General features: G+C 38.2%; 2 protein-coding genes across 5 annotated transcripts in view; both read right to left on the bottom strand.

The window, feature by feature from the left end:
- The window catches only part of Nca (neurocalcin homolog), a 101188-nt gene that overhangs the window by 20529 nt on the left and 65446 nt on the right, over positions 1-15213 (bottom strand). The gene's annotated exons all lie outside the window — the stretch shown is intronic.
- Positions 1-15213, bottom strand: part of LOC136776977 (neuronal calcium sensor 2) — an 87207-nt gene that overhangs the window by 7450 nt on the left and 64544 nt on the right. For all 4 annotated transcript variants that reach the window (XM_066732946.1, XM_066732945.1, XM_066732943.1 and 1 more), the window contains 3 exons: positions 11776-11894; positions 10024-10167; positions 2762-2890 (listed from right to left, as the gene is read on the bottom strand). In XM_066732946.1, coding sequence (XP_066589043.1) covers positions 2762-2890; positions 10024-10167; positions 11776-11886 — 384 coding nt within the window. In that variant the 5' untranslated portion in view covers positions 11887-11894. The remainder of the gene's footprint in view (positions 1-2761; positions 2891-10023; positions 10168-11775; positions 11895-15213) is intronic.

Raw genomic sequence — 15213 nt, forward strand, 5'->3', positions numbered from 1 at the left:
TAGGCTCGATAATTATTATCGATCTGTACGGTGTGCTTTGAGTTCATATAAGCTCGAGCAAATGGCGATCGGTAGACTATGTAGTACCGATCGATCAGATATGTGTGCAATATTGCGTCACGAGGGAGAATGAGAAAATGCTGGAAATTCTCATTGGTGAGTAAAGCGAAGTATGGCGCATATTAAATGATATATCGTCGTAAATCGAAGAATATATAAAATTAAATTGAAACCTGTCTCCGTTATTTCTAATAAGAGCTAAGACTGAGAAACGATGATAGGAGTAGAGATCTATTTAGTCATGGTAATAGGCAGACGACCGAGTTCATTAGAGGGTTTCATGCAGCAAGAACCGTATAATTATAGGAGCCCGAGCTAAATTTACGGATAAGGCAAAATCCTATGTAATATAAAATTATGTAAAGCAAGATATAAAGTTCGAATAAATTACAATTTGAACCTCCAACGTTTCGTCATATTATCTATAAATATTTCACGAGCAAATTAATTTCACTCCGATATCTAGACGACGATACCTGCACGGAAGCCCTCGATCGTTAATTCTAATTGATCGATTGAAATTAAGCACTTTGTAATCAGTTCGCAAAGCGATAGTGAGGATGGCATTCGAAGCATTATAAATCAGCTTTCCCTTTTAAATATAGGCTCATCTTGCAGAAATTATTTGCATTCCCCTGTACAGAGAATATAAATTAAACCAATCGATGCAGTTACGTTTCACGAAACCATCACTTTACCCAACTGTACATGCTTTGTTACAGTTGATGGGTATAGTAAATAATTAAAATAATTTTTCCTAAATTATATATATGTATATAAAACGGCTCGTAGTGACACTATAGATATTATATTTATTTATGAAAGGAAATTTCTGTGAATCCTTTGGACTCTCATCGACAGTAAAGAGATCGTTGCGTAGCTAGTGAATTTAATTAAAAGTGAGTGGAACGGCTGGCAAAACGAGGGATCGAAAAATAGTATTTGCGCATTCGGCTGAAACAAGAAAATGGGAAAAACGTTGAAAAGTGGTTCGGCCGTGGGGAGGGGGGGGGGGGCGAAATGGGGTGGACGCGGAAAAAAAGAGTGAGTTAGTTGCATGCTGAACTTCTTGACCAAGTTTTGCCAAGTTTTTATTCGTCCAATTGCGTATAAAAAAATCTATGTATATTCGTTCGCATACTGGAAGAGGCGCATTGATGGGAGAAGCAAAGCACACGTGGTGAAGATAAATAATTCACGTCAGTGTTACGCACGAGGCGTCAGCTTTGTTGCCATTTTGTTTCCTGGATTTTGCATTAAACATTCACCATTCTGCATTGCGTCTGCCTTTTATTCAATAATCGTAAACGTTTTCGAAGGATTTTATTCTAATTTTCTAGAATTTTGTGGATGATTAAAGAGTTTACGATACAGTTTAAAACAGTTTTTTTACAGGAAATAGGAATAATTTATTTCTTTTTTATTTTTCACTGGATGAGTAATCCTGGATTTTCCTTATTCAAACTAATAAGCTATGGTTTCAAGCGATAAATTTCTCGGGCATTTAATTAAAAATGCTCGAGTCTTTATTCATTCTTTCAAGAAGAAAATACATGAATTTTAAGGTCGACGGTTTTGAATATTCTTTAAAAATTTAACTGTAGGTAAAAATGAAAGATTTGTAATGAAAAAAAGAAGGTTAAGGAAATCTTACCGTTTCTTTCACATTCATTATTAATTGACTATTCACTGGATACTTCCTGGCTGTTTTGTATGCTACTAACGATACAAACCGAGCACAATGCAGTAATAGCTGAGTCGTGCACTCTCCGTGAGTTATAAGATGAATTTATAATTTTTCCAGCCTGTAAGCTTTCGTTTGTCCTCACAGAAAAGAAAAAGAAAAATCTCGACGATCGAAAAATATTGCGAAAATTCTGACGTTCGATCGTTGAAAAATGACGACAATTGAAAGAGTTAAATTTTCTGTGCGGACAGTGATTTATAAGCGTGGGAGTGATCTCACCGGAGAAAGACAATGGAACAATGTCGAAAAAAAAAAGTGATTTTTGCTCGTAACGAATGGATCCTTCGTATATTAATTATTCAAGAGAAACAAAAGCCAATCAGTTTGTAATTACTCTGATATAATGACTGGTCGTTCATGTCGTTTATGAACATACAGTTACTTTTAATTTGCCTTAAATTACTGGAAAACTCACTATTAGATATTCGATTAATCATATAAATTATCGATCTTAGGCTTGCCCGTTTAATTCAATTTTATTCTAACATCTGATAAACTGACTTGTATCTATTTTACTCGAGAGATTACAAAAAGGGAGCCCCTATTGGTAAAAATGCCTGAATCGTAAATTTTTCGTGATTAGAATCGATGCAGGCATTGTACAGTGATAGAAATATTGTTTAATTCGAATAAGCGATGCCTTGAAAACTCCAAACGAAATTATTTAGTCGATATTGAATATTATTAATTAAAATCGAATAAATTGGATTTACATTAAATATAATTTTTTGCATTCGATAACCAAGTTATTCGCCAAAACTAAGTAAACCGAGTAACACAAACTAAGTAAATTATTTAATTGGGACAAATCAAGGCATGATTTAATTAAAAAAATTTCTTCTAATTGTACAAATCGCGTACGGATAGTCACAAATAAGAAACGGGGTAAGGTATATAAAAGAATATAATTAAAAGGAAGGAATGAATTATCGTAAAGACGTAAATGATAATTACCTGGACAATTTTCGTCATTTCTTGTATATCAATGACGCCATTTCCATCTACGTCGTACATGCGAAATGCCCACTTGAGTTTTTCCTCTGGTGTTCCACTCGACGTCACGTCGATCGCCAGTAAAAATTCCTGCAACAAATGGAAAGTAACGCTCGATGATTTGAAATTTTCACTGGAACACAGAAGACTAATGATTTGTGCATTTATCAAACGTTTATTTATCGAAACGAAAAACGTAAAAGCTCCACGAGATTTTTCGCTTTTGAGAGTTATCGAAGAGTGTATCGTTGGAAGCATTGCGAAGCTCGTATTACGTAGTATTTTTCACGCATGACAAACGATAGAAAAGAGATCCGCGATATTTCGCGATTTCTAGTCGGTCTATTTTATCGAAATGCCCCGGAGTGTGCGATCCTTCGGCCATATTTCCTCGGATACAATCGAAATTATGGAATGCCTCACCAGCCATACAAATCCTTGTCTGGTGTATTCAATTTTGTCCCCACTAAAATCGGCTGCTTCTTTTCTACTGCGAATTCCCCAAGATTTATTGTTGAAAGTTCGAATTTCTAAAGAAGAGCAAAATTGGATTATTTATTTGTAAACGAATTGGAGCAAATTTCTGGACAGGATTCGAGCTTTATACGAGTGCACTTGGTACGGTTTTATCGGGGACTACCAAAAACCGAAACCCCATAAACGTGCAGAGCTCTGCTCAACTTGATCTTTGGGGATTGCGAAGCGAAGAGGAACTATATTGATAATCCATAGCGAGAGTCAAGGAATCCTTTTCAAGCGTCAGAAATACTGTGAAAAATCATAAAAATTGATATTTTACTTGCTAATACTAGTTTGATTTCATTCTATTGCTTTGTAGATTATTTTATAGCCAGCAACTGGGAATATACATTAATTGTTATTAGTAGCGATAATTTGGCTCCTTATTATTTAATTGGTTCACGTGGAGCATTCGATAACGATTCCTTCCCAGTGCAAGCAACGAGATCAGAGATACGGGTGGATCTTATTGGAGGAATAATTATTGATACGAATCACTGGCAATAAAATGTCTACCTGCATTTGGTTAGCAGGATGGATTATTATTAAGAGAATTATCGTTTCCTCGGGCAAAAGAGAAATGGGAAGGGTCGTTTGGGGATTATCGATTATTCGTACACGTTTTATGGTCGGTTTTAATGGTCGAACATCCCTGGGCAAGATCATCGAGCAAAATCTTTCCTGCTGGGATGGAGAAACATATACAGAAAATCCATCGAGCACCGTTAGCCAAGCGAGAGAGCGAAATATCGCAACCGGCTGTTCAGCTTCAAGCTAATATCACCCCTCCCACGCGCAGCAACAGATTGTTGCACAAAAATTGCCCTCTTGCCCTGGCAATATTCGATATAAGAGGGAAAAATCTCCGATTTATTATTCCCACCGTGCGTCGGAGAGATAAAAAGCCAGATGCAGTACAATCAACGTATATAAGCTACTTGGATAGAACCAATGTTGCACGAGTATAAACAAAGTTGGCCGAGTTGGCAAGACTGCTGAATTGTTAAACCTAACGTGGTAGTTTTACAAAACCATGAAGAGTACTGAAAATATGTTTTTCTTTCCCCAAAGAAGTTTCTGGTATTGGGATATTCCGGTGAAAATCAATGTAACGTGGGAATGAATAGGAGAGAGAGAGAGGGAACGAGGTGTGTGTATATATAAAAAATATTGTTTATTTTAATGAAAGAATAAAATTCGAGGAGAACGGTGTATTTATACCACTTCAATTTAAGATAGAAATTAAGACAAAGATGTGCAGTTAGGTGTATATAAAAAAATTGTTTGTTTTCTTGAAGTAAAAATTTAAGAACGATGTTTACTGTGTATACTATGAATACGTGTGATTGTTAAAATCGTGAGGAGGGGTTGCGCGAGATGTGCGAGTGAAACAGGAGTTTTTAGGAGGTATGTTCTGGAGTGAAAAAGGTGGAGGGGGTGAGGGGGGATGATGGAGGTTGGAATGAGACCAAGCGCGGAATGTTTACAGCGGTCTCAAGGCTGAAGAATCTCATTCCCTTTCTACTTACTTGTTCGTGAAAAGGAAGCTGCGGGAAAGAAAGCATAAAAGAGCCACGTCGAAATGTCGGTGATCTTGGCTACCACCCCTGGCTAGGCCAGGCACGATGTGGAGGAAGGTAGCACTTGCGAGTGCTGCCAGCTCTAAACTGGGTCAGCTAATGTTTGCCCTGGATGAAAGAATCACGAACTTTATATGAACTACCTGCACTACTCTTACTATTTAGAATTCTTTCTATAAGTGTGCCACCTCTTGTATAAAATAACCAGGCCCCTTTAGATCGATAAGCTTAAATATTGTCGCATCTGAAATTGAAATCACGTTATTGCGTTTATTATTTTTCAATGTTGTGCCAATTACCGTGTAATTTACTTTTCGTATAGAGAAAATAAGAGCTTGACTGAATTAATACGATAAACGTGAGTATTACTAGCTGGTACATTCTTGGAATATTCTTCCATCGATCAGCTGCAGTTGAATTTTCTCAGAAGCAGAGAACTCTCAAGGAGAAAGCAGACGACTGAATGGGGGAATTTTTCCAATCTAAGTAATTTTTGTCCAATTATCATGGGATTTGGGAGTATGGAATGACGAGAGTGGATGAAAATGGAGGGTTCAGGTGTTTTGGGTGGTAGAGTTCAAGGCTGGCTGGGGTCCCAGGCGACTGTTGAACCGATAGGAGGCATAAAGGAGTCATCATCTGGTGAGATTGGAGACTCTGGCGAATTTTACGGTTCTCGAGGAGCGAATGTTGGGGGATGGGGTGGGTTGGCAGGGGGTGCTGAAGCCAGAGGTGAGTTTTTGGTTGAACTGGGTCATTCTTCGCCCGAGGTAGACAAACGAGGAGGGTTTTATAGGGTGTAGGACGGTCTCTTTGCTCCTCCTGACCTCTCGAGTGTCTTCCACTTCTCGTATTGACCCCACCAAAACCTCCCTCCAGCTACGCTTTCCATCTCACTCTTCTCATCTAACCCTCTTTTCTTAATCCTCCTCCCCCCTCCCTAATATCTTACTCCGCCACTTGTTTCCTCGATCTCATCCAGAAACTGCAAAACTCTTTTGGAACTGTTAAAACAAACTCCCAGCCGAACCAGACGCTCGTTACGATCACCATCCACAGATACCATCGGTCCATCCTCCCCTGGAATTACACCACGTCTCAGGTTCGTGCTAAAGAGGCGTCATTTGCTCCGAACACCAGCCATTCGTATGAAAATCCACGCTTCTCCAAGTGGCCCTCTCCACGTCTTATCTGTTTATAATGGAATTATTGACGAGTCCCTTTATTCACCACAATCACCATTCAGATAACATCGGTCCAACCTCTCATTTTTAATTCCACCACGTCTCAATTTTCGTATGCTGAAGAGACGTTCTTTGTACTAAAGGAACCAGCCCTTCGTATACAAATTTTGATACCACGCCAAGGGATTCTTCAAGTTTCATTAAAGATGCAGTTCGCTTTCCTCAAATCCACATTCTCGTCTCATCTTCCTTATAATGAGATTATCGACGAATCAAAGAGTCATTCCATTCACTACAATCAGTATTTAAAGATCATTGATTCAACCTCCCATTTCTTATTTCAATGTATCTCAGTTGTATGCTGAAGAGGCGTCATTTGCTACAAACATCAGCCATTCGTATAAAAATTTTGATACCACGTTAAGGATATTTTTAAGTTTCATTAAAGATGCAGGTTCACTTTCCACAAATCCACATTCTCGTCTTATCTCCCTTATAATGAGATTATCGACGAATCAAAGAGTCATTCCATTCACCACAATCAGTATTTAAAGACCATTGACTCAACCTCCCATTTCTTATTTCATCGTGTCTCAGTTTTACGCTGAAGAGGCGTCATTTGCTCCAAACAGCAGTCATTCGTATGAAAAGTCAGGTTTCCATAAACGGCTCTCTATCGCGTTTTATCTGCTTACAATAAAAAATTATTGTCGAATAAACAAGTCAATCAGTTCGGAACAATCATTATTTAGATACTATCGGTCGAATCTCCCATTTTTAATTCCATCAAGTCTCAATTCTGTGTGTTGAAAGGAGTTTTTTGCCTCGAACGCCAGTCATTCGTATAAAAATACTTGACACCACGCCAAGGGTTTTTTCCAGGTATCATTGAAGATCTACGTTCTCCTTCCTCAAAGTGCACCCTCTCGTCTTATCTTTTTATAATGGAATTATTGACGAATCAACGAGTCACTCCACTAACCACAATCGCCATTCAGATACCATCGGTCCAACCTCTCATTTTTAATTCCACTACGTCTCAATTCTCGTGTGATGAAGAGACGTTCCTTGCTCCAAATATCAGCCATTCGTATAAAACTCAGCAGACTCGGTAGTTATACACATTTTTGACATCGAGCCAAGTGTTTTCAGGTATCCCTTCAAGATCTACGTTCACTTCGCTTATCCCGTACATTTATAATGGAATTCTGAACGAATGAAAGATTTAATTCCATCCACTACAATCACCATCCAGATATATTCGGTCCAACATCTCATTTCCAACCGCATCACGTTTCAGTTTTACACCGAAGAGCGATTGTTTGCTGCAAACACCAACTATTCGTATGATAATTAATGATCGCTTCTGTGATTTTAATTCCACGAAAGGGTATTCTCCAGCTATCAATGAAAATTCGGATAGTATTCTTCCTTCCTGCATGTTTATAATAGAATTATTGATGAACAAAGAGAGGTGATTCCAATATTAAGACGATTAAAACCAAAACGTTATCCGCAGAGACCAGAGAGGCGAATTGAGTGAAATGTTTTCGGCGAAAGAGAGGTTGAACGAGAGCAGCTTAGCGAAAAGTGGGGAATAAATCGAGAAGGTTTTCGCTGCTGTTGGATGGTGAAACATTGGGAATCGGTGATTCTTGGCAAAGTGAAATAACTTGGAAGCGATTGGAGAGCGTGAGAGAAGAGAGAGAGAGAGTAAAAGAGAAGTAGGATCGCGTCGTTTGAAACATTGAAAGATCTCGGTAACTGCCAGTCTTAGCAGTTGCTTGCTGTTCGTTTAGGAGATTTTCAAAAAATTTCTTCTCTCATTCTCTATATAATCTGTCCTTTTATCTTCATCCTCTTTTGATTTTCCTCTACAAATATATAAAGTCTAGCTCCTGTATGATAATAGTAACAGTAAAAATTGTTCAAAAATTACAAAATGTATCAAACAATTGAAAGATTGCTAGATAAATTCCTTACATAAAATTTAATTAAAGACAATATCTACTAAATATTCTTTCAGTGATTACTAAGTAAAATTCTCATAAAAATAAATGAAATTTTATTTTTTTTTAAATGTATATTATTATTTAAAATTCTACTATTTCTATTTCCAAGAATCATTCGTGTATCTACCTCTTCAATCTTCATTTTTTTCAATTCCTATCAAAAATCTAACTCGCTTTAACTACCCTTGTGCTTATTGATGTACTCGCGAAAGAGAGCAATGTCTTTTTCAGAAACACAAGTGTAAAGTTACGCTATCAGTGATTTACGTGTGTCGTAACCGGTACAAATAACGCCCTAGGAAACTCGCCAATCTTCGAGAGATTACAATTTATGTATTTGGACGAACGACCAGTTTTGCCGTAACTTAGCCACTTTGCAACTTGTACAGAACAAAACGTTCGTTTCGCATACTCGAAAGAATTAACGAGAACAAATGCTATATTATCCGCAGCTCCTAAAAGATAGCACTAACGAACTACGAAATCGTATATTTAATTAGAGAGTTCAATGCAACTTGCTATGTAATTTGGTCTAGCTCAGGATAGAAAAAGAAGTGGAAAGAGTAAAACTCTCGCAGGATTTCTTGATACTCGTCAGAGAGAAGAAACTTTTGATACTTTTGAAGAGTCTGAGGACTTAGAGGATTAAATTGTATCGACTCGTCAATTAATTCACTTATAAAGGGAACTCTCAGTGAGAAAGACAGAGAATAACGTGTAGACTTTTAACCAGTTTGTTGAGCTCTCATAACAAATTTTGTACAAGAAAAATGATCAAACTGATTCTCCACGAAAGATCGACGAAGAATTGTCAAGAGAGTTTTCATGTTGATGTTGAGCAATTAAATTTAATTTACGCAGGGGGGGGGGGGATTATCGAAGGACGAGAATTGGTCGATTTAAATTCAAATAACAATAGGAACATGAAAGAGTGAAACTTGACAAAGAAAATTTGGCGAGGGATCAAACTGCATCAGGGCGTCGATTAGCTCGGATCACTGATCAAAGCTCCAGGTGAAACTGGTATTTAGCTTGACACGAGCATTTGTCGAGTATCTGATGTATGACTTCTCAATTGGAGAGGGGGTCATTATACAAAGGTTAAGCTTGGTAAGTAGAGAAGATGAATTAATAAAAATAAACTTTTAAATTAATATATATGTAAAAACATTAAAAGTACCAAGAAAATATAAATCCTAAACATAGAGAGAAAATTGTGAACAACTTCAGAGAAGATAGATACTGCTTCAAATAATATGCGATTAATTACGAGTTATTTACGATAAACATACATACTTTTTAACTTCAGAACACTCAATAAGATATTATACTGTAAATTTATCTATTGTTATCAATAACAATTTTAAGAATATAAATTTTTTCACGTTAAATCGGAAGAAAGCTTAAATTAATAATCTAAATTTCAGTATTTATGTTAGAATGAGAGATCTTGGCTGAAAGAATAATTGAAATTGTTTAAGGAAACAGAGCCTCTAGATTTATGAAGAGAGTTTTAGTTTTTAAAAAGAACGTAACTCAATTGTGTAGAAGGGTCTACGAAGAAAAACGACAGGTTTTGATGAAAAATGGTTCGAGCGTAACGTCAACTCGCTAAAATTTCGTGAATCGATTTCGCAGTGTGTGATGCGACACACACACACACACACACTGATAAAAAAATATAAAGGAGCAAGTTTATTTTACAATATGGAGCTTCCTGGTATAACAACGAATCCATCGAAGTACCACGACACGTGGAATAATGCAAAAGGAATAAAAATAAAATATATCTCGTAGATTGTCGTTTCTGAAAAACACCCCCATCCTCCCTGTCCGCATCGCAAAGTTTCCATCGCAAAGAAAACAAGAAAATATGTCAACCGAAAGAAAATGCACATTTCGATTCGCTTTTAAATAAATGGACTCACCTTAAAATCGATATAGCCATTTTGGTCCATATCGAATGTGCGAAAAACGTGGTCGCAGAATTCCTCCGCGTTTCCGGATGGGAAAAACATTTTGTACATGTCGACGAATTTCGCCGGCGTTAGCCTCCCGTTCGGGCAGTCTTGCTGGAAAACAGAAAAATGACAAGGTTGAAAGATAAAAAGAGAAATGGCTTATTATTTTCTTGGGAATCTCGGTATCGATGGGAAAACTTGTTTAATGCTTTTTCATGGCGACCTTTCGATGGAGCTTCGACATTTCCGGAATAGGAGGGGCTCGGGTTTTAAAAATACAAAGTTTCCAGCTCGCTCGAAGCGCCACAAGAGTCTATGTCTTATCGTTGTCTTATCTGACGCAGAATGGGGGTGACCTTGGCAGCGATGAGGGGCACTTTCCACGATATATCCTTGGGCGTATCCTTGGAAATGTCCTGGTAAAGGATATAGTCGCGTTGGCTTATCGACTGTCATCCGTAAAGATCGTTCGAAGGGACAAACTAGCAACGCCTGGCTGACACTGGCGATATTTTGCCACTTGCCAGCTTTTACTCCATCGATCCAGGTAACCTACTCTTTTCCACTCACTGTACTCTCTCTCTCTCTCTCTCTCTCTCTCTCTCCACCCTTTCCCATGCGCTCCCTTTTATTCCCTCCCTCTTACTTACAATCCGGAATACCCAAAGAAATTTATTCGACTCGGCTTGACGCGACTCAATCGTATCTACTGGCAAAAACCAAATACCCACCCCCCTCCCCCCTCTTTCATTCTCGTAAAACCCTTTTTATCTTATTACTTTTCTTATTCACCCCCTCCCAAATATGTCCTCCCTTCTTATTGCAAAAGATAAAACGTTCTCCTTAGCATCGGTCACGATAAAATTTAAAAGCTCGATATAAAAACAGTGCTTCGCGTTTCGGTTCCCGAAAATTCCACGGAAAATGAAGCTTCGCTAAAGTTCTTTCCGATAAGCAGCGGAGAGGAGCACGGGACTAATTTGAATCAAACATTTGCTCCCGAACGAAATTGTAAAAGGGATCATTCGATTCTCGAGATTCCTATCAATTTTGCATAGAGGGTAAATTTGTGGTTTGCTTATGATGAGAGAAACGGGCTCGAGCAATAGTCGCGAAATACGAGACACGGCGGAGCGCCAGGAATTTAGCTTTCGGCTTTCGCTCAGTTTAATTAGTTCCAAGCAACTTTTCACTCGGACTGTTTAAATTATTTCGCGAGACGTTTGATCGTTTTAACGTTTCGAATTGGCGCTTCGTTGGACGAGAAATTAGTGCTTTCGCTAGTTTTCGGTTACGCTTGGCTGCCCTTTTAACGGGACGCATTCGTACTTCCCTCTCGTCGCTCCGGAAAATCCCAGCGAACGAAAAATATTCTACGTCCGTCGCGAAACCAACCTGACACGTTTTTCGAACATTCCAGATAAGTTACACGCAAGCTTTAAACTAGAACGGCAAAAAAATAGAAAAAATGCCGGCTTCTCCTACAACTTGACTCGTTCTTATGATTGAAAAACAATTTTTCTAATTCGGATCAAAATTTAATTCGTATCGAGTGATACAAAAAAAAAAAAAATAAAATAAAAACATCGGAAGGATTTTACCATTAGCGATCTCTGAGTCTGGTCATAACTACTAGTTTCAGATATGTCGTGTATCGAACGTGGGAGATTGAAGGTGGATGGTATTATTTGTCTGGATTTTCGAATTGATTGCACTTACTTTGAAGCCTTTATACCACTCCTTGATGGTGGCTTCGTCGTATCTCGTGCGGGACTTGAGGAAGTCCATATCCTCCTTGCTGAGCTTATCTTTGCTCCCGAAACAGCCCATTTTAAAGCCTGGAACGATAAAATAGAAATTTCCATTAACGGAATGGAGTATGGTGCGAATGGGTCTTTTAGAAAATTTGAGGATAAAATTTTAAAGGTCGATCATTGGCTCGTTGGTTATTTTACATGCTATTGGAGACTCGGAGCATAAAGTTTGATGGAGGTAAGAATGGCAGAATGATTTTGAAACTCGTCACGAGTGCAGTAGCTTCCTGTGTGTGGACGTAAATCCAATAGAGGGACTTTCTAGGCTTGGAACGAGAAGGAAGTGACAGAGTTGACGTCGATCGGCTATTCCGGCCGCGTATCGACCGTTCATTACGAAATTATTCAGCCACCAACTGGCTTTCTTCTTTTTTGCCTCGGCTCGCTCCTCCCCCGACACCTTTGCTCGTTATCCCACTCACGATCTTCCCGCTGATTTCCTGTCGATTGCAGCAGACAGTCGTCAAATCCAACGAGACCTTCGGGAAGCAGGCTTCTCTGTTAATTACCTCATAAATATCTCTTTACCCTTGTGAACTCGGATTAACCTAATTATCATTAGGCGGCGAGAGTTAAAACGTTATATTTCATTTTACCAGAGGTCTTCGCGATAAATAATCTACGGATTAAATTTTAACAAACGTGATTTTGCATTTAAACAGGGTCATACGACTACTAAATAATAGCTTTGTTGTTAAATTCATGAGATAACCCCGAAACCTTGCGAAGAATTTACATAATTATAATAAAACCAAGCGTTTTGTAATATTTAAGGAATGGGATAAAAATAAGGGAATAAAAGAAGCGAGCAAATAAGTATATATACGTAAATAAGTTAGATATTTATCGAGCATTGGCGAAATTTCATGTAATGACTTATGACTGAGGGATTTTAGGGATGGGTGGAGTCACGCTTTACTGATTTAACGCATTAACGTGCTTGTGGTTTTGCTACTTTGTGGATGGGACACAATGTAGTTATGAAGGATAGAGGAAGGGAGTGGTTGGTGGAGGGGAGGGGGAAGGGGTTGACTGTTAATGGCTTTGCGTAAGAAACAAGAGCCGCGTTGGTGGTTGGCTTATGAAAAGCGACGTGAAACTGTGACGAGTAATTAACATAATCCAGGTCCAGTCTATTCGGTCCATTAAATTTTCCAATTAGGGGATCGAAACTCGTTTCGGGGAAATTTTGCTAATCATCCTCCGTGCAATCCTTTCAAAATCCTCCCCCTCTCCCGTACCAATAATTCTCTCGATTTTCAATAACCACTGTTTTTCATTATTTCTGCAGGATTATGTTTCTGCAAAATAACCAAAGCTAGTACTCTATAACTGTGAGTATAGTTTAACCAATAATAAATTATGATAATTCAATTATGCAATCATCCGATGATTTATTATTGAAAACATCGCTTTTGAATACTGATTAATCATTATTTGCTTTAATTGGATTCTCGATGAAACTGACGCAGGGACAGCTTGTTATAAATTTATGCAAATTGTTCGATGGCTTACAGTTCATTCTATTTTTATAAATAATTTGACAGTGGTCGGAGGGTGATTTAGTAGCTCATGGATAAATAGGAAGATGTTTGTTTTTCACTGGGTGATAGGTGGGTCAGTGGGTGAAGTGTTGAAATGTATAATATATTTTGTTTCGTAATTATTGCGAGAAGTTTGCAATTGTGCACCAAAGGGGAAACATTGGCAACTTTCAGTGTGGAACTTACAGGATTCCACCAATAATGCATACGTGTTTGAAGCATTGAAACCACAAGTACAATTGCAACCAGTAATATTATTGTTAGAATTCTGCGTCATATAACGTGGTTACAATACACGCCCACTACATCTCCAAGTGACGACGAACCTACTATAGGTGCATGTATCTCGTTCCAGTTCCACCCCTTCGTTATATCATGTTCCACGACTACTACGATTCCCTAGAATTTTTCTGCTTTACGGGATGAAGCTGAGAAATTTGCTAAATAAATGCAGCTTTTGTAAGACCCACGAGCAACAAAGTTGAGGCATTAGAATTTTAAGAATTGGAGCGCATAAATTAGCAGGTGTTTGCCAGCTTGCAACGCTTTAATTATCGCTGGTCGAGCTTATTTTTCACCGTCCTCGTTCGTAGCACACTTTTCCTTTCGCCTCGAACCAACAAAAAAGGCTTCAAGTTTCTGCGGTAAATCAATTTCGAACTACCTCGCCTTGCATCGTCCCGTTTATCAAAAAGGATAACACGACGAGTCGAAACATTATATTAAAAATGTTCGCTTCGCTCTATTTCCAGTAATAATGAGAACGTATTTCCTGAAAGAGGGGGGGGGGGGGGGAGGGGACGGTATGGGATAGAGGAAAGCAAGAGGAGGAAAGTATCAGGTACACAGCGACATTTTGTTGAATTTCAAGCAATATGTGGATAGTTGACATCTGCATGAGAATGGTGCGATTATGGTGTGCGAGGGGCTTATTGTTCTCGTGAAGAGTAGAATGGCGAGAGTTGAGCGTTGCCGTTTGCAAGGAGAGACAAGAGTGTCGTTAGGACTACTTGTTCTTTTGTTTCACGAGGGACTTGTACATTTTACACCATCCTATCTCCCCCCCCCCCCCTCGTTATCACGCTATATCTCTCTGGTCCATTTCAATCAGCAGCACTTAAAATTATATCCCTAATTCCTCGATCACCCTCTGCCTCGTCCCTGAAATACTTATAATTTACGTTAAAATGCTACGAATTAACTGAAATTACATATTTTATAACTTTGATATAAAAAAATATCTATAATTCCTCGATCATCCTTCATTTCATTCTTGCGATACTTAAAATGGGTGTAAAAATATGCTACGCACACTTGAATCTCTTATATATTTGATATAAAAAATATCTGTAATTCTCCGATCACCCTCTAACTCATCATTCCCGGAATGCTTAAATTTCGTGTAAAATCTTTTACAACTGCACTTAAATCTCTGATACCTTTGATAGAAAAAATCTGTCATTCCTCGATCGCCCTTCACCCCGTTCCTGAAATACTTAAAATTGACGTAAAAGTACTGCATTTCAACTACACTCGAATTTTTGATATATTCAATATAAAAAATATCTGTAATTCTTCTACCACCCCCTCTAACTCATCCCTTGTAATACTTAAAATTGAGGTAAAATCTTTTACAACTACACAACTACGCTCGAATCTCTAATATCTTTGATCAAAAATATCCATAATTCCTCGATCACCCTCCACGCCATCCCTGAAATACTTAAAACTCACGTAAAAATGCTACGTATCAACTACACTTAAATCTCTAATATCTCTGGTATAAAAAATATCTGTAA

The sequence above is a fragment of the Prorops nasuta genome, unplaced genomic scaffold, assembly GCF_024137725.1.
Source record: "Prorops nasuta isolate Cenicafe-Biocafe unplaced genomic scaffold, Cenicafe_Pnas_1.2 PNAS00010, whole genome shotgun sequence".
Lineage (NCBI taxonomy): Eukaryota > Metazoa > Arthropoda > Insecta > Hymenoptera > Bethylidae > Prorops > Prorops nasuta.